The 25,748-nt window shown below is 33.5% G+C and overlaps 2 protein-coding genes across 6 annotated transcripts in view; one reads left to right on the forward strand and one right to left on the reverse strand.

The window, feature by feature from the left end:
- The window catches only part of LOC128242275 (core-binding factor subunit beta-like), a 51,209-nt gene extending 37,462 nt beyond the window's left edge, over positions 1 to 13,747 (forward strand). The window contains exon 7 of the mRNA XM_052959367.1: positions 11,411 to 13,747. Coding sequence (XP_052815327.1) covers positions 11,411 to 11,696 — 286 coding nt within the window. The 3' untranslated portion in view covers positions 11,697 to 13,747. The remainder of the gene's footprint in view (positions 1 to 11,410) is intronic.
- Positions 13,748 to 16,149: 2,402 nt separating this feature from the next.
- The window catches only part of LOC128243251 (katanin p80 WD40 repeat-containing subunit B1-like), a 28,560-nt gene continuing 18,961 nt past the window's right edge, over positions 16,150 to 25,748 (reverse strand). For 3 of the 5 annotated variants that reach the window (XM_052960889.1, XM_052960890.1, XM_052960888.1), the window contains 5 exons: positions 25,509 to 25,664; positions 25,011 to 25,087; positions 20,782 to 20,856; positions 19,895 to 20,011; positions 16,150 to 19,646 (listed from right to left, as the gene is read on the reverse strand). In XM_052960889.1, coding sequence (XP_052816849.1) covers positions 19,514 to 19,646; positions 19,895 to 20,011; positions 20,782 to 20,856; positions 25,011 to 25,087; positions 25,509 to 25,664 — 558 coding nt within the window. In that variant the 3' untranslated portion in view covers positions 16,150 to 19,513. Of the gene's footprint in view, positions 19,647 to 19,894; positions 20,012 to 20,781; positions 20,857 to 22,669; positions 24,821 to 25,010; positions 25,088 to 25,508; positions 25,665 to 25,748 lie in introns of those variants that run through there. The other 2 variants (XR_008262801.1, XM_052960891.1) reach the window with 2 other exon arrangements.

Below are 25,748 nucleotides of genomic sequence, written 5' to 3' on the forward strand. Positions count from 1 at the left end.
CCTGACAAAGGTCTTTGTGTCATAATAAAGTTTGTGGTTTACATTATAAGTAAAGTGTAAATGCTTCACAAACTTCAGAAAAAGAATTTGAGTAGCTGGCCATATGGCTTAATTGGTTATCTGGCACAAAGAATATACAGGTCTAAAAACAGCCTTGTTTCCTAATGACTCACATAATTTTCTGCTTTGTAATTGTAGGTTAAAATCGGTCAATGTTTCCAACATAATTATTATGACGAATGTGGCAATCTGTCGATTTTTGTTTTATTTTTTATTTTTCATATGATTTGTTAGTTATTTACAATTTATTTTTTCTTGAAAGTAATTGGGTCGACCTGCTGCGCTACAAGTTGTTGAAATGACGCACAAGCCCGCAAACCCGATACAGGAAAAATACCTGCTGGGCTTGTTCAGTATTTGAACTTTATAAACTACGTCAGGGCCTGTAAAAATTTCTGATGCAAATGACAAAAGGTAATTTAAGAATTTGGGCATGTTCATTTAAAGGTATGAATCCGATGACTTAACTTCTTACTAGGCGTTAACTTATCTTTTAAGTGCAACTAAGGTACCATTTTAAAGACGGTTGTTATCGATAAAGACACTTGATCCTTCCTAGTCGTAGACATAATGCTTTGAAGAATGTATTTTACTGTTTAATATCTGTCGCCATACCCTATAATAACTTCCATGTATTCCATTTTAATTTATTGTGTAAGAACCTAATGCCTTGTCTTTAGAGATTATTTGATTGTAATATTAGGCGTTAAAAGGTGGGAGTATTAATAGGGTGTGTCTCATCCTAAATCACGTATGCAGGGATAACATTAAAACAGGCCATGAAAGAGACAAAAATTATTGTTTGTAAAATATTTAATTGTATACAATAGTTCAACATGATTATTATCATGGATGATATAATATCATCATGCGATTAAGATCAGGTTAAGACCATGAATTGATGCGTTTAACTGAGTGGGCTTACAGATAAATGTCGGAAGGTGTGGGCTAATGGATTGTTTAATGCGCCTTGAAATGGTTCTTAATTGTCAGCTGATAAAGCAGTGAGGGGCTCGGTATTGTTTGGGTAGAACACCGGTAGCACAACCTTTGCTTCGTGCTTTTACAAACATGTAATGGGAGTGCCTGTAGAATGTGAAGACATGTGCTACTACAACTGTCATGATGTCCTTGAGAAGTCTAGTTATTGTTATTTAGTTTGTGGTTTATACCATACTAAATATTGCTGTCTTTTAAGAATGAAACAATATAAAAACTGTCTATAATTTGTGGTTTTGATCCGTGCCTTAATGGTATCACATAATGTTTTAAATGTCAGCTTGTGGTTTATTAGAAACTCCAGCCTTATTGTAGTGTTGAACTAAGAGATATATGATGCCTTTCTTTAACACCTTACTGTCTATGCTGCTGTCTGCTAATGGGATCAGCTGATGGATTCTTATTTAATCTTTAGTTTAAACATTATATATTTTACAACAGATTGTGAAGGAAGTTATTATAACTTATACTAAGTCACTCTCGTTGGCACAATGTTGCGCGAGAGTGTGGTCTTGTGTTGTGGGGGAAACCGGAGTGCCCAGAGAAAACCCACTCGTCCGACTTGGTAACCACTCACCAAACTCACATGCGCCCCGGCCGTGAATGCAACCCGGGTCGCCTATGTGAGAAGTGAATGCGCTAACCACTGCACTAACTGGACAATCTTTAAGTAAGCTAGATTCACCTACCAACTTAAAAGCTACAGTCATTTATAGCTACCATCAGAAAAAGGATTGCCCATTAGTGCCATTTAGTCATAATTGGTTTATTAAATGGGTGATTTAGAAGTTTGCTATGCACACCAGCTAGTCATGTAGGGTCATTTCACGCTCATTACTACATTTAGTTTTGGTCTTGTGAACAAATAAGTAGGCGTTTGGCTGCACTTATTATAGGATAAATTTTATGGGTTTTTTTCGGAATAATAATTAAAAATTTATAAGCATTAAAAGCCTTAACCTTGCGTTTATTTGTAAGATGAACGGCTTTTGATTTGATAAATAAAGCCTTAAATTATCGATCTATTGCTTAAAATGTTTTATGTAAATAAAGAATTTATTTTGTTAACAGCCCACTGCCTTAAAAGTTGTGAAATGGATTTCATGAATAAGCACCAGTCCTTTAATCGGTATGTTGTGAGGTATTATTTTTCCTAATCCCACCTGAAATTATTTTGATAGTAATCTGTGACCTTGACTGAGGTCAGCTTATCGAGGGGATAGTTTGCGTGGGAGGTTTTTTGTTGGAGAATTCGCCTCTGGGCAGGAAATGACCAATCTTGTAGACGGTGAAATGTGACCTCTAGGGGCCAGGGATAGGAGTATTCAGCCCTTAATTAACTAATCACAGGGGATAATGGTCAGTGACTAAGCTGGCCTTGCTAGCTCCAACTCCACCTGTTAACAAGCCCACACAATTTGTGGGGGTGGTCATGGTAATGAATTTGGACAGACCAGTGGCTATCTTGATGATCTGGATAGATTAACACTTAACAAGTCAGATAGTGGGCAGATCTTTTGTTGATTTTTGGTATCTCCTTGATATTTATATTGTGATTTTGGGTTACTCTTTGGTATTTATATTGACATTAAAAACAAACAACAAAACAACCTCTTTATGGTGTTTAATGTGTTAATTCAAGTAGATTGTATTACTGTATGCTTCTGTTAACTTGTCCAAGATTTGTAACTTGTATTCAATTCAGGACAAAATAAAGAGATAAAAAAAAAAGAAAGGAAGTTATGTTATTTTTTTATTTAGTAAAACGAGTATGACAAAAGTAGTCCTTTAAGTGTCTTTGATCTATTGTTTTCTGTATTCAATTATTTTATGAATGAACCTTGACCGATTTGCGTTTAACCACAATTATAAACTTCCTCCGATTTATTTTAATACTGTCAATACTATCAGAAGTAGGCCTACCCTGGTATTTAAGTAAACCTTGGTGTTAAACATTTGCCTCAATAATACAAATTAATAGGGAGTGTCCTTGTAATATATTGTATCATTATAAAGGCAATTTTATAAAAGACTGAATTATTTTGAAAAATTGTATTTTTGTAGGAAAAGTGGTACTGCTGTGGGGGAGTGGAGCTTTAGTAAAATTTACATATTGTTGTAGGAATTGCACTACTGCTACGGGAACTGGAATTTCAAGAAATAACGTTTTATTGTAGGAACTACAGTACTGCTGCAGGTGCTGGAACTTTAAGAATTTGTACTCTTACTTAAGCGTAAACATGTTTCAATACATTTCTTAGTCGTAAAGTGAAATTATCTTAAGAGTCATATTTTCGTTATTAAGCCAGAAAAGTACTAGCTATTATACATGTAAACATAGTTGAGGAAATAAACAAACATCCAACTATCGCATTCCGACAGATTTATGATTTTTGAAGTTTTTTAAGTTTATAGTGTAATTCAGGAATTCTGCACCCTTGTCTGGTATTTATAAAACATCTTAAGTTATTTCTTAACTGAAGTCATTTTCCTCAGTTAAGTATTTCTCTCATCATTTGATAAAATAACTTTATAATATCAAAATTATTTTATATTTCATTAACTCTATGTAATATACTCACTCTTACGTACTAAGCACTTGTACATTTTTTTGAGTTTGACTAATTAAATTTCAGTAAAACCGACTTAAATTATGAAAGAACTTACGATGTTTTACGATTACCACTCCTTTTCTATTATTTTTTACAGAGACATCTGAAGTCATTGTTCACACTTTTTGGCAAATATAGAAAACATGTAGAATTTTTTTTAAAAACATTCATTAATTGATAATTAATTGTATCCCAAAACATTTTTAAACCTAAAAAAAAAATCTACTACAAATTAATATGTAATTATTTTTTTGTGCAAAAAACGCGAGACTTAGAACCACATGTAATGGACTGGTTCATTGAGGACTATTGGTAATTTAGTGCAGCATTAGTATTGATTGCAATGATTTTTATCTACAAACCTTGAAAAGCATACTCAAGGTGCTTGTTTTGTTCTCTATGAAGAATTGCTTGTATGTTAAGATAATGATGATTTAATCTCTTTCCTTGTGTAGAGTGCAGTTCTCTGTGACTTGGCAAGTTTTTTTTGTTTATGATTTTTGTGTACTTTTCTGCTTGTCATGCATACTTGTAACATGTATGAAAAGGTATTTTGGTGTGAAATATATAATTTTTGGGTCCTAGCCAACAATACTTTAGTTTTGGGGTATTTCAAGTTAACAAGGAATGAAATACCAGTACATGTGTCTCTATAATCTTGGGTGGGGTTGGAGGTTCAGCCAGGGGTATAGCTGGATTAGAATCAAGAGGCCCTTTTTCATCTAGAATACTAAGAGTGATTTTGAACCTAGGATGTATTTTCAGCAGCTTATCGAGGTATGAAATTGCTCCTATTCCTGTCAAACTCCCCATCGCCCTCCTCCCTCTCCACCTCCCCCTCCCGGGGTGCCTAGCTGTTTCTTTAAAGGATCTTATCGGTAAAATCAAACATCTTACTGATTACAACATGCAGGTTTGTTTTAATTTCTCCAACATCTTTTTCACCTTCAATTCATTCAAGCAAAATAACAATTCTAAATTTTACACTAAAGAAAACATGTTCAAATGTTCTTAAGATGTTTATGTTTTACTGGCCCAGGAGCATGAAGCTTTTCAATATTAGGGAAATAGACTTCCATATGAGGGGAGAGATTTCACACCTCTTAGTATCATAATGATATTGTACAGTAAAACACATGCTTGTGTTTGTAAGGTTTACAACAGTTATTAGTTGTTCATACAAGTTGAATGATTGCTTGGTGAAGAATTTTAGTGTCGATTTTTCACGACATTGACTGAATTATTCTGTCATTTTTATGATTTTATAAAGAACAAGATTGATAGTTGCCTTGGTATTTACTTTTAAGTGTTTGATAGTGCGCATGATTTCGTGCAGCGAATAATACATTTGAAAAATGTTCAGTTGATATGATCGAGCTACGGGCCCCAATAATTACCTATTTTATTTTGATTCTGACTCCACAGTCACTTGTTTGTACAAACTAATCATGTGATTAGTTAATCCCTCCATTTGTTCAACATGTATGAATATTTTTATCAGGGTGATTTGTTTTGTGGGTATTGTGGTTTGAGGGTTAGGACAAGTCACTATCAGTATCAGATTATGTTGGATTATGTGACCAGGAGGTGAGGGGGGTCATGTTTACACCTTGCACAACAAAACCGCCGATCCCCTAAATATATTTTAGTCCAAGTTAGCTTTTAAAAGCTAAAAGAAAATGTAACAAAATGCACCAATTCCAACTTGAAATAGCCAGTTTGAAATGGGGGATGCCCCAGACCCCCTACCAACCCAACCATATATATTTTGGTTCTAGGGAAGGGAACGCATATTGGAAGTTGCGCCCTGTCTGGTCAAAGACTCTTAAAACATGAATGAAAAAAGTGCAATTTGTGCATATATACTTGCATAACTATAACTCTCGATTAGTATTGTAATGGTGACAAACATTAACTCCCTGTCAGCATATTACAGTACCAAGTTGACAAATACTGGCAGTAATGGGCATGAGGTCAAGGTTTTTGACCCTGAGTCATGATGTAAAGTAGCCTGTGATAAAAGGCTGGGTTTTCCCCTGTCCGCTGATTCATAATACAGGTATGTTAGCTCAATAGTAATAGTACTATAAACTAATATAAACTAGTGCTGGTTATCCAATATTTTGGGTTTTTGTTGCAAGTAAGACTAAGTGCACCCGCTGCCCGAATTATTGAAATTATACATAGTTTTTGGCAAAGCTGTGCATTTGATAATTAAATCCAGATGTTGCATTCAGTGTTTATTTTGGGTTATTTTTCAGTTCTGTAAAATCTATATTATGGTTAGCATCGATATTTATCATATTGGAAATTGCTGAATATTTTCATTAGTTACCTGTTTCAATGTTTTTGATGGATGTATTATCTGAAATAAATAATAGTAAAACCTTGAAATCATAAATTAAGTGATAAATTTATTTAAGAAAAATAATTTACAGATAAATCATAATATATTTTTTAGCATTTATGAACTTTTGATAATTAAAATGGATAATTTAAAATAAAAAAAAACCCTCATCGTTTCCAAAAAAAGAACTAAAAATGCTGATGTGTTTTATTGTACCTTATGTCATGTGACTTTGCCATTAAATTGTAGAATTGCTTGTTGGATGTTGATCAAATGAATTAATTTTTTTCATGCCACAAATAGTCTGTAGGTTGCGATTACAGAAGTACATACACTTTAGTTTTGTAGAATTCATTGACTGGGAAAGAATCTGTTTGTGATAGATTTCATGTAAACAGCTTGCTTAGAACTATTTTGCAATACGAAATGTCAACTGGTGCTCTAGAACTAACTACAGTTGCTGTGAACTGCATCGCGTTATAACAATTCTCAGTCACGCATTGCTATGATTGTACAATACTGCATCTGTTACCGGCATGTGTATATACAGGTTTAAGTGCAATCTTGTGGAAAATATTACTAGCCAATCCCTGCCCTGTCATTAACGATCCCTCGGGACTGAGAACCCTTCTTTCCTCACATGTACTTCAAGCCAACTAATTGGTGGGTGTGCAGGTTGTTTTTTTATTTACAGGAGAAAAGGGAGCGTTTTTTTATAACTGTGTCAATACTGTGCGATAAGTTTCTTACAAATATCATGCTCATGTGTTTTATGTCTGAGATTAAATTTAGCCACTATTTATTTCACAACACTAACCCCACCTAAGTTATTGCTTATTAACAAGTTCTTCTCAGAATTTGTATCATTTTCAGAAATGTTTCTTTTTGAAAAAAACAACAACAAACTTTCCATGTCTTGAATAATATCATTTATTACCTTGTCTTCTTCAGATCCATTAATTTTATATCTCATATATTCTGCTTTAAAGCAGATTCTAAATGGAGGACAAACGGTACAAGACCCCATGATACCTGAGAAATGAAAGACATTTTTAGCTTGTATGTTTATCGAATAAAAATTGTCGAGATATTGTCATAGTTGTAGGCGGCATGCAAAAGCTACAGCCTTGGCTATAAATTATAAACTTATTACCATACATGCCATATCCCCTGGCGGGGGGAAAAAATCCCCCGTAATTCCAACCCATCCCCTAGTCCGTGGCCTGCCGGGGGATCCATATCCCCTGGAATTCAAAAAAAATAATTAAAAAATAGCTCAAGGTTGACAGTGGAAAGCATCCATGATGCTATGAGTGTAAAATTCCATGAAGGACCATGATGACTAAGTCTTAAAATTAATGAAATAAGAGTGTTCCTGTATTTATTCCTATATATCATAAATGTAGATATAGCGCTAAATTTTACTGAGTTTAAATCCCCTGGTGTAATATCAAAGTCCACTGGAATTCAGACCAAAATTCCCTGGGAAGCCTCTCAGAAATATGGCATGTATGTATTACACAATTGTTACAAGAGACAACAATATGCACTTGAACATTAAAGGCCATTAACTTTTCCTTAAAAATAGTCTAGTTATTCCCCTTCATTGACAAAAAACAGATGAGCAGTCCCCCTGTGTTGCTCTTAATTTTTTTTCAGACAGACTGATATCAAAAGATTTCGGTTCTATCAGCAGATTTTCATGCCTTTCTTTCTGTGGTTTTAGATGTTCATTCAATTACAATATGACTCATGTACATTGTGGCAAACCTTAACTCAATCTGTCTCTGTAGATAACATTATGGTAGCTAGCACTTCTGCTGACTAACAGTTTTAGTATGGTCAAATATTTAGATTAAAGACCTTGATGAAGGTTTCCAATATCAAAGATCACTGCCCTGTGAGAAGTGACCACAAGTATTTACGGCATTTGAGGGGAATTTATTTAGAATGACCTTCATTTTAATGCATATTTAGTTATATTGTACTGCTAATGAAATGACATTCTTTACTTATAGGGACACAATATAGGGTTGCACTTGATATATGCTCAAAAGAAACATATTCATTTCAATGCATTATTATTTTTAATTCCTTTGACTTCAATGATAAAAAAAAGAGATTTTTGTACCGATAAAAAAGTATTAGCAATATTTTGGCGCTTTTTTCAATGGGGAATTTGTAGCGACGTAGCTTTTCATAGTGAAAACCCCATTTATTTAAGCTAATATTTTTTTATGGGTAAAATTAATAAATATTTTTTTAGCATGTATAAAATATACGGTAATCCATACTGTGCCCCATTTAATCTGATGTTGATGGTGAGATTATCAAAGCAGGAGTATAGCTAGTGATAGTGACATAATTATCATTATGCACATCTCTAATATTTTTTTTAAATAAGTAATAAAAAAATGGCAAAAATGGTATAAGATTTGGAGGTTACCCTTGCCCAAGCATCTGGCGTGAGAAATAAAGAAAATAATTAGGGGGGGGGGGGCACAACTGATGACCACATGTACTGGATACATGTACTAGTACTGGTTTCTCAGAGTTAATATGGTCAAGCAAAGGGCTCAGAAATTGATAAAACAGGCTAGTTTAGATAATAACAATTACGGTATATCAGTATTAGTATTATGGTTGGATAAACTGCAGAAATATGCAGCGTTTTGTTCTCCCTTCCATATACTTCGCAAAATGCACTAATCGGTCATGTAATACTTTTAATGACAATCACTTTTCTTTATTCTAATAATTTCAACATTATCTAAAAAAAAAACATGAACGACATTATTATTTTAACCCCGTGAAAATAATAAAACCGTGGAAATCATGTTAATTTCTTTGTTTAGTGCTCCCAATTTACGAGCAGATGATATGATATGTAGCCCAAACCACAAAAATGTTGATAATAAGCTACCAGGGGTGAAAGAGAAACTAGGTTGTCCTTGACTGATGAGGAAGAAAGGCTGTGAATCATCATGATCTATATTTTAGGATTGTTTCCTCCATGATCATAGCTACTATCATGAGTTTAACCTTGAGGCCGAAGAATTGTATATATTAATTCCCATCCAATTTTTTTTTTAAATGGGTAATGTAGGCAGGTTTTACTCTTAAAGGCACTTGATACCAGAAGATTTAATTGCAAAAAAAAAATTTTTTTATACAAATAAGCATGTTGTATGTTCAGTGGCTCTTTTCCCCATTTTCGACCATTCATTGCCAAGGTTGATTTTTAGATGACTAAAAGTGTATGGTAGGGTATATTGCCATATTGGATGGATGGTCTTATGGGAAAGCTTAAAATGCGGCGGATGGGTATGGATTCTGCTTCTATTTTGTAAAATAAATACCCATGCGGCATGTTTTATATTGAGCTCTCTTTCCCAAACTTTTTGTAAATAAAAAAAATCTGGGCTGGGATTTTAGCATGGTTGGATGGAATAAGAATCTAAAACTATTTTTTGCTCTGGCCTAACCTTGATATGAACGTCTCCGCATGATCTTGTTATCTTCAAGCCATTCCCTCTTCATGGATGTCCGATTTAGCACACTTACTGCTATTTTACCGCCCAGTCAGTTTACATTGTTCTTAATATTTATTTGTTCTCATTGAATTTAAGTTGATCTCAAGAAGAATTAAATCAGGGGTGGATCCAGGAATTGATGTGAGGGGGCATAACTTAGGGGCACAACCTTTTGACATTGGCAACTCCCTAAGAACTGATATTTAAATAGCTTGAAATGTTGGCAGCTGAGTTTGGGGGTATCCCCCCAGATTTTTTTTTAAACAATTTTATTCCAAATTTCCATTTTGAGTGTATATTGTTACCTTTTTTCTCGGATATTGACATAAAATGAAAACTTGCCTGACTTTAGTGCCCAACCCCCCCCTCCCCCCCTCCATTAGTTACTTCTCTTTTTGGAGATTTAAATGTTATGTAGTAAATTCTCTGTCACAAGACTTCTCTCACCTTGTCATGGTATAGACTTGTCCAAGAGTTACGGGCTCGATTTTCACATAAGAGTACAGTTTTATGATTAGGTAATAGTAATTAAGGGCTTAATTCTGGTCTTCTAAACAATTCAGTCAGCAGGCATGCCTTAATTGTTTAAAGATCAAAAATTAATGCTGATTTGTTTAGTGTTTACCGCATAATGCCCCATGCATGCCTCTATATCAAGGGGGTGCACATGTGTGAACTTCTAATTGACTCACCTATTAAAACCAATTAATGTCTAAATGGAAATTGGGCGATTTATTATTGTTAGAGGCTTTCTAAATGATAAATCATGAATCCTACTGGTGGTCGGACTTGTGGAGACATATACTGGTTTCTTCTCAGGAAACTGGCCTGAGAGTTGATAATTACGTTCTATGGTGTGATTAACACAAGAAAATAATTACTGGTTGTCAGGGAAGTTGCATAAATGGCTTGAAATCTTTTCATATCAATCTTTTGTACAGTACATGAAAGATCATTTATCAGTGCATGTTGGTTTTTACATCCTGCAAAAAACAAAAACATACCATTACATTTGTGACAGAGTGAAATTACATTTGTGACAGAGTGAAATGGTATCGGTTACAAAGGAGTAGAATATTTTTAAAGAATCAGCTTATATGCATAGCGTTGGACAGTTTATAACAATAAAAAAAATCTGATAGTTTGTTGAAGAAAGCCATTCATCATATATGATGTAATTCATTGCTTCTTTTACTACTTGTCGATTGTCATGTAAGGGTGCATGAAATATGGGAAATATGAGTCGACCACAGGCTCCAATATACAGAAGTAGTAGGAGTTGGAGGGAATATTTCCACAAGTACATGTGAACCCTACAGGTGCATTCTTGTCAGAACCTATTGGCAGATACTGTAGCAGGATCTGATATGATTGTGATGATAGCGAAATAAAACAACACAAAATTTCCCCTCTTGTAACAGTGCACTCAAAATGTAAGACAGGTCTGATTCACAGATTTTAGTGCTCTGACATTCCGATTTAACGGTTAATTATGACCTGTTAAGTTTATCATCGATACAACTCAGCCACATGTAAAATAAACCTGTTGCACTTTTTTCTGTCTAGACCGCCATGGGTACAATTGAAATAGGATATTTTGAACTGTTTTTGTACTTTGTGGTTGAGTAAATTTAATTGTTATCGAAGATAATAGTTGTTAACAATGTCAATACATTTTTATCGTTTAAGAATTTATCCATGAATCAGCTCAAGTATTGTTTCTAAATATCCCCACCCCACCCTCCCTTTGTTTTCTATTTTTCTTACAAAAAATAAATTATAACTATTTAATTTAACATTTCCATTTTCATTTACTTGGTTCTACAGATTCTGATTATCTGCTTTCATATTTTTTATAGGAGTGAGTCATCATCATTACAAGTGCCAGTTCCGGTAAAGCCAGTTGCAGTGAGCAGTGGTCTTCATTCATTGGCTCGTTCTGGAATCACCATGGCGACACTCCCAGAATTTCACCGCACACATCTGCCATTCACAAGCCATGCTCCGCCTGCTGCCCTGCTAGGGGCGGGGCTACATGCCAGTACATCCTTGGCAACCAGACCTTCCCTAGCAACCAGAGCTTCCTTAGTTACAAACTGTCCTGTCAAATTGTACCCATGGAAACCAAATATGTATCTTGTGTAATATGACAGTTTTTGAGCAATCTCGTAAATAAATGAATATGATACTTTTAAACCAAACTGTTTCCTGTAAATTTGTAAATAAGTTAATAATTTTTATTCCAAGCTTTGTTTACAATTCTTACATGCATTAAATCATTATGTTTTTTTTACATTTTCTAAACATCTTGCTTTAAAATATCTGACATTGACATTGCTGAATTATAATTAAAAATGTACATGTCTTATATGTAAATATGTATTTCAAAATGTTCTTCTGAAAACAATGTTTATTTTTACACATTCCAAATAATTAAGTTTGTGCTTTTTAAGACGTTCAATCATTGTTGTGCAATAGTTTTAATTTCAATTAACTTGCTTAGCAATACTTTGTGCAATATCATTATTTTGTATGTATAATTATGTATTATGATTGGTGCAATATTTATGAGGGATGTTTTGTTCTGACTTCATTTCTCTTACATTTTACGCATGAGCTAGTATTTGTTATTTTCATTCTCTTTTTTTGCCAAAAATATATGCCAAAAATATTTGCTTAATACTTTGTCAAAACTGAAATATTTGTTAAATTTTAACATGCATGCATTCTTGATTTTATGAACTTGGTCCAAAATTATTTTCTCAACCCTTTTAGTAAGTAGATGTCTAATGCCAATGTTTTTACAGTGTCTTATTGTGTAATACTTGAGGACATGGAATGAAATCTTTTATAAGAGTACCTGTACATTTGTTACTGACTTACGACTTATTTTAATCAAGGATTTCAGTTTTTAAGTTTTCAATAATCATTGTGTAATACATTGCAAAAAACTGAGGTTGATTTCTTTTAGTACAGCCTAAAAATATAAACAACAATACATCCTGAAGCATGTTAATAAATTTTAGGTGTTTTCTAACAAAATTACCTACTTACATGTATCATGATGTGAATAGTTTATATAGTACATCCAATCTTGCTTCTTATTTGAAATTTGTTGCAGTTTTTGTGTTAAAAGCAATAATTTGACTTTTGACGGACACAGCTAGCTTTTTTCTATTCCATTATTATGAAATGAATTACAATGTTCTTGGGCAAGCTGGCACAGAAAAATAAGCAAATTTAAGGGATAAAACATTTTATGTAGCAAGGTCACTTGAAGATGTACCTTTGGAAGTTTCAAGGATACTGTTATCAGAAATAGAAAATGGTAAGTCGCTCAATTACTTTAGTTGGGAGCGACTTGACAAGATGGGTCTGGGTCTGTAACATGAGACTTGGGATTACATTTAGGGTATGTGGAGTGAAGGTCACTTTGACTAAAATGAAAGAAGAAAGGCTTCTTCTTGATAACTTTATGTAGATTTTATGTATAGTGATAAAACTTGATATGTTACCGTGGAACTGCATTTAGGGTCAAGGTCACTCTTATTAAAATAGAAAAACAGTTTCCCCTCAATAGTTTTAGTTAAGAGTGATGAAAAGTGATGAAACTTGGAATGCAAAAAGCAATGGTTAAGACGTGCCTGGGAAGCGCATTCCGAAATCGGGTCAAGGTCATTATAACCATCGAGAAATGGTTTCCACTTGATAACTTGAGTCAGAACAGATGAATGGTGATGGAACTTGGTATTTAATAAACTATAGATAACATGTTCCTTTGTAGTAGATTTGGGGTATGTGGGTCAAGGTCACTATAACTGAAATTAGAAAAACGGTTTCCACTTGATAATTTTGGTTAAAACTGATATTTAATAACAAAACTTGGTATATAGAAAGCTCATGTGGAGATGTACCATGAGATTGCATTAGGGGTTTGTGAGATCAAGGTCAAGGAAAAGTTCCTATTCAATGACTTCAGTCAGGAATGCTGAAAATAAATAACTGGTTATATGAAGGTCACAGCAAATGATGCTTTTAATAAAATTGTCTTGTCTTTGGGGACATCAAGTTTCTGTTTGTGAGAATTTCTGATAGCATATCCTGGTTTCGCATTTGGCATTTCTAGTTTATTTATATGCTTCCACGTTTAATACTTCAATTTTGTTAAAGTTTTATTGTGCTCTGATTGTGTTTGTTGAATAAAACAAATAAACAAACTGTTGTTGCTTATTTTTACAGAAAATGCAACAGAAAAACATGTAATACAAAAGTACACTAGTGATGCATATGTGCTTGAAATTTATAGAGGGAGACTGACAGTAAATGATTACTGAGCCAAGAGAGCCACTTCCAGACCTGCATAGGTAATGGTGCCATATGACAGCAGAAACCAATGAGTTTTTACAAGTATAAACAAAACTCTTGAACAGAATGATTATGATAATAACAAAGATTTTTAGGAAAAAAAATATCAGGGTATTTGACAGATCATTTCCATTGGAAAGCACTTGACAGACTAAACATACAAAAGGGCTATATTGAGCTCATTGTTCAAAACTTCGTCAAAGTTAGGAACTTTGTTAACCGCATCGTTGTTAACATTATATTGTGAAGTATGATATGATATGATATGCTCATAATTATTTATATGTAACATTTTCAGATAAAACAGTTGTCTCAAAATTCGTTAGAAATACAGCATATCACAAACTTGTTCATTTTAGTTCTGGAGAAAATAAGATTTGAAAGTTAACAACGTTGCTAACATGAACAAAGTTCTGAACATCCAGCTCAATGTGTGGTGAATGACAGAAGGAACTCATTCTGGTACACCAGAGGGATGATTCTTTGTGTTAGATTTATCATAATCAAACCTCTGATGGAAGAAAATGGAAGGAACCAAAATGTCTATATTTTAATGTCACTTGGTACAGCCTTACATTAACCCCATAATTCCATGAACAATTATCTGACAGCCAGAGGTACAGCTTCAGAAATTCAGGTCACAGATGGCAATGTTTTTCCCAATAAGTTAACAAGTTCAGGTTCATGGGAAACAATAAGTATTATTGCTGATAACACTACTACAAATTATCTCTCGATGCAAGTTGTAAATAAATTGTGGTCTAAGGGAAGTCACTGTGCATATGTCAGATTTTAGATTGTCAATCTTGGGTAGGTGCTTTAGATAAACTCATACCTAGTATTACAAAACAAAGCTTGATTGTTCTAAACAGTGCAGTTGATCAAGTTCAGAGTGACTATGGAACATCTTATAACCCCATCTAATATTGACCCCAGGTGTAAATTTTCTGCAGATGGCTGATCAATTTTTTAATGTTGAAAACTTACCCTGGCCATTATTAATGTCCCTTTGTTGGGTGAGAAGTTGATCCTCGTTGGATCATTTAGTTTTATTTTAATTACATGTTGACATTCTGTAAAGTACGAACTGCAGGTACTTTTTTTCGCAGGGACTGAAATGTAGTAGTAGCGCTGTTTTTATGTGGTTTTTACTAAAGCTGAATGGTAGACAAATGCAAAAAAGGGGGGTTCTAGTACTACAAAGCATGTCCCCATTTATTATGAGTCTCTTAAGAATAGATTTGGAACACACAGCGAATTAACTCCAAAACTTGTAGAAAAGTTTTTTTGGGGTATTTTGAAAAATGTGTCTTGTTAAAAGGCATAAGTCGCTAAGCTAGTATTTCAAATCTTTACCGAGTAGCATATAATTCATACCGAGGTTGAATTGGTATTATACGTACGAAAGAACCAGTGGTGTCTACGAGACCTTCTGTTATTCCCAAGTCTATTTCTTTCTATGCATTGTGAACTAGTCTAGGAAGTTGTAGGCTTAAGCTCGGCCTCAGCATTGCGTGTGATAAAGCTAGCTTGTAAAATTGCGGAATTCAGAGATTTCTAGGTGTTATTCTTCTACAGACAGTTGATCTCTGAGCTTTATTTTAATGTTAAGTCACCGTTCAAAAATGACCCCATTACTGATCATAACTGAACACTGATCAGTTTTCAATAACTGTTTTGATCAAGATTTATAATTGAAATGTTGTATCCTTGGCTGATGATCAGATAAGGTGCTAGAACTCGCTGGTTCCATCCACCAATGATTTTAATAGTCTTATTCCAAGGTTGAAGCTCAGGACGGCAATGTGTGTAAGTATTATTGTTGAAATCCCTGGTTCTTTCCAGAGATCCTGATTAATTTCAACGACTAATTGTGGTACAAAATTAATGTTGAAATGTTGTCAGGGTCAATATTCAACATTAAAAAATGACATTTGGGGTCAATTTTCAACAATCTCAAAATTTCATACAACGGCACTTCATACACATTTTCAATGATTTGTTTTTCATTTGTAATCATGTCTATAGCTTTTTTTCTGAACACCTTATTAAGTCTACGGTTTTCCATATAATGCCATAATGTACTTTATATCACCAAATAACCTCCTGTAGTCATGAGGTACCCTATACCTCCATATAATTACTCCTCATGCCATAGAGCAATGAAAATTGAGATCATCACCCAACAACTAACGTCCAAAAACAGTTTGTTTATCAAAGAACGAAGACTATATTGTCGCATGTTTACTTTATTCTGTCAAGAGTGCTATTATAACAAAATGTGAAGAAAAATGATACAATGACAAATGGACGGTAACGAATGCTTTTCTCCGCGTGCATTCTATACGTTCAGACGAACTCCACATGCATGGTCATTGTATGCTTGTGATTTATCTGTAAATTTCTATACCCTTTAAAATCCATTTATTTCTAATTTTTCGATATCAGCCTACAGTTGAGCAAATACAAATTTCTATGTATCATATCATTTCAGTTCTTAACAATCAGTAACAAAAGCAATATTTTTGTTTTATACAGTGCATGTATTGTCAAACTTGAAATTAAACTTTTAACATATCAGTCTGATAAGAGTGTTTTGATTTAAAACCTTTCCGATTACCAAAGGTAAACAAATGACAGATCTACTTACAAAAATAAGACCCTGCAAAATAATTCCAGCACAAATACATGCATTCAAGCAACAAGAGCCACATGGAATGAATGACAATGCTTGTCTATTTTTTTTTAACCCATCAAAGGGGGATTACTCGATATTTACTCAAGCAAGAGTTATGGGGTTTGCTTTGCATGTTTAATTGTCTCTGACAATATGAAAACCAAGTTTCATTTGAATATCTTAAATGGTTGATGAGTTATTGCCAAGGTTAAAGTTGTGGCATTGGAGTAAAGCCAACAACGACACCAAGACTATGACACTAAGACTATCACAAATCCTCGACCATTGATCACTGGCCGAGCTAAAAATGGTAATGGACATGACAAAATAAAAGATGAAGCAAATCAAAATTGGAATAGCTGAGTCTGAGATACAAAAATACAGGAATTAATAGGCAAAATAAACAGCAGCCTAAACCATAAATCAAGCTGATGTACCGCTAAACAAAACATAGGCAAACACTTCTATCAAATAAGCCTTATAACGCCATACCAAATTGATTCTATGTTTAGTCCAGGGTTCCAATTTTTAAAACCTACCTACATGGCAGAAAAAGTGCCATAGAGAAAACAAGTATTACTCTTCTTATAATAAATATCTCTGATAGCAGATTTCACTAACGAAGATCATAATATGGCATCATATACATTAAATACCCACCTTTTGTCTCTGCCTCCCTTGTTCTCTTGTTCATCTCCCTTGATAACCTGACTTGTTACACACTAAGCTCAACAAATCTTTAAGTCTAAATATTTTTCCTTGCATTAGTACATGAATAATATATGTTTAAACTATTAACTTTTTACAAGTCCATACTTTAAGAAAATTAGATTTCTCCCAGTATATCATTTCTGTGAACTATGAAGCTCAAGAAAATCATACTTTTCTTTTTTTTAAGATAAATGTAAATGTTTTGTTTTTGTTTAGTTTAATTTTAGGGGACTTAGTGGTCAACATTCTATTTTGTCCAATGAGAAGGCAGTATTTCTCAAGTTTCCCAATACATTTATTTCAGTAAATAAGGAGTCAACCATTATTGATCAGTGCCTGGGTAGTTTACACAACATAATGTAAACCACTAAAAACTTGGAAGATTGTTCAATTGTACTTACACCAAATAAATAATTATGTGACTGTGATTCATCAATCCATTTATTTTTGTTCATACAATCTTTAACAATTGCTAAAAACTTACCAGCCTCATGACAGTAAACATAGAATCCATTTGGCACGGCCTATCATATAGAAAATCTGGTTATCCTCGAAAGCCAATGCACAACAATAATATGAAGTAATCAGAGATAGTGCAATTAAATTAAGCAAAACCTTTACAAAATCATTGTGATATTTCTGAAAATAAAGATTATAAAAGGACAACACCCAGTTAAAAACTGAATTTAAAAACGTGCAACTTTTAGCAAAGTTTTTCAATTGATTTATATATTTCATAAAATGTTAATAATCTCATTTCACTGTAAAAGGGCATTTAAACTGTTAAATTTTCTGACAACCAAACTGTTTGAAAACAATGCATGTATGAAACAAAAAAATTATTTAATGTGCATTCTTCAATGAAAAAATAAATAATACTAGATCTTAAAACGGACCCATTACACAGAACTGTATTAACAGTTATAACTTGAATATGACTTGATACAATGTTACTGAAAAATATAGTTTCTACATATGCATATAAATGGAAAGTTTTTCAGATTATATATACATCAATTAATGCCATATATTATTTATGATACTTGAGACATGAGTGCTAAGTATTTGAAATATGCCTCTCAGAAACAGATTTATCCAACTATGAAAATCATTGTGCTGATTTGAAATGATACAGCCATGCCATTTTTTAGCCATTTATGGTTTGTCTATACATTAAATTTGATGTTAAGGTATTTGATATACAATTTTGTCAATTTTGAATGCCTGGTGAATCTCTGATTTGCTCAAGGTGTCAATTGAAAGGGTTCTATAAGAGAAATAATTTGCAAAAACATCCCAAACATATATCTTGGCTATAAGAAAGTGTAAAAAACATATCACCTGTTGACTTCAGTTGAAATATTAATAAAGAACAAAACCACACACTGCAATAACTATATCTTTAACGCTTTTTTCTGTGATTTATTTTACATATTAGCAATTAGTATGCAATACCCTTTGAAATGATCCAAAAAATCGCAAAAGTTCACCAGGCTTCAATATTTAACATTTGCAAACAATGGCACAAAAACCATGAACATCAGATTCTTCAAGGCTGCAAAGTTCAAACATGAACACAATAAATAACTGCAACTCTGACAAAAAAAGATCAAATAAAATACAACCTGCCAAAATATTCAGGGCACACTTAAGGTTTTTGAGACACTTAGTCTAGACAATATCAAGTTATGTTATGGTTATTTCCACAACCCATATTAGTTGGTCTGTATATCACATAGTATAAACTTAAGTCATAGCACTAGTGGTTTATCACAAATGTCACTGTCAACAGTAAGCACATATTTTCTATACGAGATTATCCATGCATAGCTCGATACGCTGTTCGTGTGTAATACTTAAGTGTCTGTTTTTTTTATCCTTTCCTAAGAAATTTGGTTTATTTTTACAAAGAAAATGTAGCTTGGACTTTAATACTTCCATATAAGTATACTCCACTACTGAAAGACAGCATGGTGATGACCGACTGGAAAGTAGAATCCCCACATTTCACATCCATAACTCACAACGTGTGGTTATTTACCACTATTAAGAGTTCATACATAAAAACGCTGAGAAAGATTCTTTTCAAATTGTTTTTTGCACAAAACTGCTGAATTAAGCAAGATTCTTTTATATCATTTCCTTTATTAAAGGAACATTCCAGAATCCAGATTTTATTTTGAATGAGTATCATCTTTCATCCATTTCATCATTCAAGAGTCGCAAGCATGATCTGGAGTTGTCGGAACATTTCCCCGGCACTTCCTGGTAATGTACATTTCTTCTCTACGACTTGCCTGATGTCCATCAGTTGCTTGTAGCACGCTGTGCACTTTCTGTACCTGTGAAATCAATACCTCATATTAATAAATGATGGATATGGAACGGACTGAGTCCAACCAAGGAAAAATATGTATAAATGTCTAATAAATAAAAGGTACCTCTGTAAATAGTTAGAAAATTCCAAATACTGAGGATTTTGATTGGCTTAACTTATTTTATACCTTAAAAATCACCTTAGTCTACATCGTGTGTCTTCAAATTGTGCCAAAAAATATCACGAATTTGAATCAATTCAACATCAACTGACCTCTCTTCCCTGGAAAGGTCGACCCCGTATGATGGAGGGGCTGTCAGGTTAGCCTTGATAAGGGGTCCAAAATTCTTCAGGATAATCTTACAAGATTCACATGCCACCTCTGCGTGCCTGGGGAAAAGAAGAAGGAACCATTTTTTGCGATGCATTGTTGTCAATGATTATTATTTTGATGATGATTATGTTGTTAATGTAGATGTTGATGATGATGATGTTGATGATGATGCTGATGATGATGCTGCTGCTGATGATGATGATGATGATGATGATGATGATGATGATGATGATGATGTTGATGTTGATGATGTTGATGATGATGATGATGTTGATGATGTTGATGTTGATGATGGTGATGATGATGTTGATGATGATGTTGATGATGATGTTGATGATGATGAGGAGGGTTTGGGCCTAAGCATTAAAGGAGGTTGCTGCACCCTGCCCTCTTTTAGTAGCACCCATCTCCAATCATGGAGACCAGCATGTGCACACTTCTGCTTTCTTAGATTTGAATGCTGTAGATAATCAAATAATATCTATGTTTTGTTTAAAAGCTTGTAATATGACTAAAAATAATTAATATATCTGGCAGTTGCACGATTAACTACTTCAAATAAACATGTTTCTGACATTTTTCAGTCAAATCCATATTTAAGTTCTTTACAACTGAGACAATGTGCCCTTATCAGCTTTAACACCATGGGTCTTTTCTGCAGCAGCCTGCACGTTTTAAACTCTGGCTTAAACCCGAAACACTTGATTGTATTTCTTTGACAAACAACTAATAATCAATTCAAATTATTTTACATAATCTCTTACCTGAGACAACACAACAAATCTGTACATCTACTGTACAAGGGTGATATAACTGTGTTACTTACACTTCATATTTTCCGCTGATGTGTTCCTTGATATGGGGAAGCAGGGAAGCGGAAATGTCCATGTTCCATAAACCACTGAAACACAACAACAATGGCCATCACAGGATCATGAAATACCATCACAAACCTTTGTTTAATTCCCATAAATATATTTTTTTGTATGTTTTTTTGTCATAACTTTGGCTGCATTTATAGCTTGACCCTGCTGTGATAACATTACAACTTGAAGTGTTACATGAGATATAAGTGACTGCAATTTACAATCCAAGATAGATAAATCAGAGCTTAGGAAACATAGTGAAATAAAATTGCCTCATCACACTCCCACAAGCTTTAGAACACTCCAAAACAATGGTTCTTCTATTACTCCTGGTTTATCACGACATGTGCCTGTTATCATGTGCACAAGAAGATGCAAATAAACAAAACAACAAAGTTCAACATCTAATGAGGCAATCCTTTAAAACAAACATAACATTAAAATATAGCAGGTTTTGGTACCTTCTGGAAGTAGCCAATTATTATGCAAAATGTAAAATTGTATGGCGCTGATTTAAAATAAATCTAATCCTACTACCCGGTAATACTTTTTTTTCAACAGATTATTAAACAGATGTTTAGAATTGTGTATATGTCAATGTGGATTTAACCAGATCATGATGTCACATACATTTTCCAAGAAAAAGATGCCTACTTTCAAGGAAGACAGAAATCTTCTCATCTACACAACAATGATTGAATGAAATTCTTAAATGATCTTCAAATTACAACTGGTAGTATTTTGCTGACGATATAAAAGTTGAAACTCAAGACTTCAGTCTATTTCAAGTGATTAAAAATTGGATTTTAACACCCATATTTTAAATATTGAGCTATATTAACACTTCCACGAAGAGATTATTACAAAAAAGTTTCAAGTTTCATCATAACGTACGAAAAATGCCTCTACAACAGGTAAAAATGATGACAATACATTGAACATCTATTAAATCAATTAAGTCAGTCGGCAGACTGTATTTCCGAGAAAGATGCCTAAGAAAAAACAAACACTACACTCCCACTAGCAAATGGCTGTAAAAGTCTTGACGACACTCCATAACAACGCTACTTTTACTACTCCTGGTTTATCACGAGACGTGCATGATCTTGTGTACCAGAAGAGGCAAATAAACAAAACTTATTTAATTTAACATCAGATGAGGCAATCCTTTAAAAAAAAAATCCACATGGGAAGATATATCTCTTTATATGGAATAAGCTAATTCCAATTTATGTAATCGTTAATTTTAAGGGGCTAGACACCAGATGAAACAATTGCAAGAAAAAGAGAAAATTGTCAAAAACTTACATAAAATTGACATCATTGTGTACATACAAAGCATTGAATCTTACTTACTGATGTATCGCATTGCTTACAACACATGCATCTTTCGCAGTTTTTGCACATTTTTCAGATTCAAAATTTACTAGGGTTGTCTACCACATAATCCCTGTAAGTCTTAGAATAGCGTCGGTATATTTCTGTACTCATTAACAGATATTTCAAGTGAGAAACCATTATGCACTATTTCAAATGGGGAAACACAGATGAGACAGCAACATGATTGTTGCGTTTATTATTTTAACCATGTAAAGTGATGTATTATCGGCCTCCTAGTAGCCTGCATTGACAATTCTAGGTTTGTTTTGACGAAATGCTGTATTTGCTGATTTTTGGACTGGCGTCTAGCCCCTTTAAAGGCAGTTGCTTGTATGAATCAAGCCCAGTCTGTTTCCTAGGTACCAGGGGCCATGATTACTAACAGTCTCAAGTCTGAATCTAGACTGAGACTTAGTAAAACAATTTATCAAATTCCAAAAAAAAATACAATTTTTTTTTTAATAAATGTAAATAATTTGCACAATTTCAAACAGTAATAAAATTCATCAAAATTTCGTCATCAAAATTTCATCATCAAAATTTGATAAGAAACAAATTACAATGAAATGAAGATTTGCAATTGTTTCCACTAGTGTCTAAACAAGTCTTGAGAACATTCGTAATCATGGCCTTAGGGCCTGTATCTGTTTCAAGGTACATTGAAAAAGTGCCTCGGTTTGGCTCAACTGTTTTGATATTAATGTTGTTCGTCCCATTATACCACAGGACATCGGGATGGCAGAATGAAATTGTTGTTTATTGATAAAATAATACAGTATTGCAATTAACTAATTAAATGCTTTATTTCACTTGTGCTATTGTTATTACAATATATTTTATCATTTATGAACATGTGGTGTACTATTTAACAACCTTTGACATTTTCACAATTTACTAAAATTCGTCAAAACAAATATGGTGGCTGCCAATTTTTACATTTTTTCAATGCGTCCTATCTATGGTAAAGTGGCATTTTCCCGATTAATCTCATATTATTTTCCCTGCATCCTTTTTATGCTAGTGTCCTATACTCAGTGGTTTATGGTATTTCAACAACCCCACCATGTTTTATTTTAACATGGCTATTATTCTTCAGAAAACCTCCTATCTCATATTTACAACATTTAAACACTTTATACAATGATTTGTTTCATTTCATTCATCAATTTAATTATGTTTGATTCAATCAAAAGTAAAAAAGAATCTTATATATTTTAAAAAACAGAAAGTCGCTTAAAAAACAGCCTTTAAAACATTAAAAAATTAGGAATTAAATTCTCTAGAACTAGCAAAAACATGACAAATCTTGCTGGATTTCAATGCGTTCTAAAAGCAAGGGAAATCTGTAGGATGTTTTCTGGCAAACTAGGAATGACTGGTTTTTGTTTATCCATATTCGCTAGGAATGGTAATAAGCATTGGACAAAAAAAGGTGTAATTTCTTCCAGGAAAAAATAAACATTTCCAGACTTTAAAATATCATCATGAGTAAAACAGTAAATATGGTCAACAGGTCAATCTGACAATCCAAAAAACATGTTCTGCTGAGAGCAGTAGATAGCATAAAAGCTGGCTCCAATATCACAAAAAAAACTTCATTCACTTCTCAACCTCTGTCACAAATAATATCACATGACCGCAAAGCATCATTCAAACTGTTAAATGTTTTACTCCTTTTGAAAGTGCAAAATATGATTTAAAATGTTTAACATTTTCTCTTTTTGAAAGCTCAAAATAAGATTCAAAATTTTACTCCTTTGAAAAGCACAAAAAAATGCTTACTCGGTGAAATATATTACAATCTTACACTGAAACAAACATTTATCCTCTTGATATTTACATAACTGCTTTACAGATAGTTTTTGCTGTTATGAGAAGTTATTCTTCACAGAGTGCCAGTTAATATAACACATAAGGGATGAGCTAAAGCAGATATGATATTGAATCATGCCATGCTGTCCTGTGGAAAACTGAGTTGAAAGACATTGAGCAATGACTTAAGACATCTGGCCCACAAATATGTGACTATTCGATGCTTGGTGACCTCATATTATTTTGATATTATATGAAAACGTTATAAGCAAAATAAAATGTACAACATTTTCCGGAAGTTATATATCAAGTAAGTGTTTTTACCCCTTTTTATAGTCACAGAATATGTAATTTATGTCTGATTTCAGTTCGAATAAGTAGGAATTATATACAAACTAATAATATTTTGTATGATGTTCTTTCAGGCATTTAATTTACAAATTAGCACTAACATAAACGACAGTGAAAGCGAAAAGGTTCTATCTGCTTCTTTATTTAATGTCACTTAGAACCTTTTCGCATTCACCCTATGAACTGTTTTTTCTTTAGACCAAAATGTATTGTCCACACCCCTGAAGCACCTTAATACAGTTACATGCATGTTGCTCAAGATTATATGATATGCATCAACATTAAAGACACTTAGTACAGGTGACAAATACAGGCAAATTCAGCAGCCAACAAACATGTATAAAGTTTAACTCATCCACAACATCATTACAATATATACTCTTGTTATAAGCACCTGTATGCAAAAGTGCTCACAAGTGCTCACATTTGCTAACAAACATGAATACATACCCATGTCTGAAAACAAACAATAAACAAGAACATTACAAAGTGTTTTCACTAGTACATGCATTTATACACTTATTCATAAATAATAACTTAATCCCTCACATACTTGTACATGTATTTCTGTAAGATTAACTCCAATATTTTCCAAACCAGATGTATCTAGAATTGGTAAATGTAATGGCAGATGGCAGATACTTACGATCTAGCATTGAGTACATTGAGAACATCTACAATCACAGATTTGTCGTTCATGCTGATAGCTGAGTCTATAGCAGTCTGAAACATGGCATAAAGAAATCATCAGCAAGAAGAGTATCTGTAGTTAGAAGTCAAGACAATCTGATTGTGTTCATTTTACTGACAATTCAATCATTTCATGTGATTGTGAATACTTCTTTTAGCTGTCAATGTAGCATTCTTAATGAAGTCATGTTTCATGTGAATTTCCAACATTAATTCTGTTGCAACATTAAGCCTTCTTCATTACTTAAACTTTTCAGCCAAAGAAAAAGCTAACCTAATGGAGTTAATGTCTTGAAAAAACATCTCTCACTACTTCAAAGACTCATTCCGAGTACTGCAAAGAGTATTATAGCATACGCTGTGAAGATGACAACGATAGATAACCTCACGTCAAGAGAGTTCTTCCCCATTTTCACTGATAAACTTCTTATATGAAATAAAACTGATCTTGCACCTTAATATTTCCAGAAGTCCACATAACACGGATGGTCTGTAGGTTTTTGGTTCTGCTGGTTAGTACAGAGGACATGATTTGGTGCCCTTGCTCAGCTGTCTGAAGAAACGCGCTCTCATCCATCTTTTTAGCACTGGCTCCAACCCTTGCATCATCCTGTGAACAACAAGTCAGCATCATATGCAATGGTTGTCCTGTTAGTGTAGTGGTTAGCTCACTTATTTCTCACCTAGGGGACCC

This window comes from Mya arenaria, chromosome 8, assembly GCF_026914265.1.
Source record: "Mya arenaria isolate MELC-2E11 chromosome 8, ASM2691426v1".
Taxonomy (NCBI): Eukaryota; Metazoa; Mollusca; class Bivalvia; order Myida; family Myidae; genus Mya; species Mya arenaria.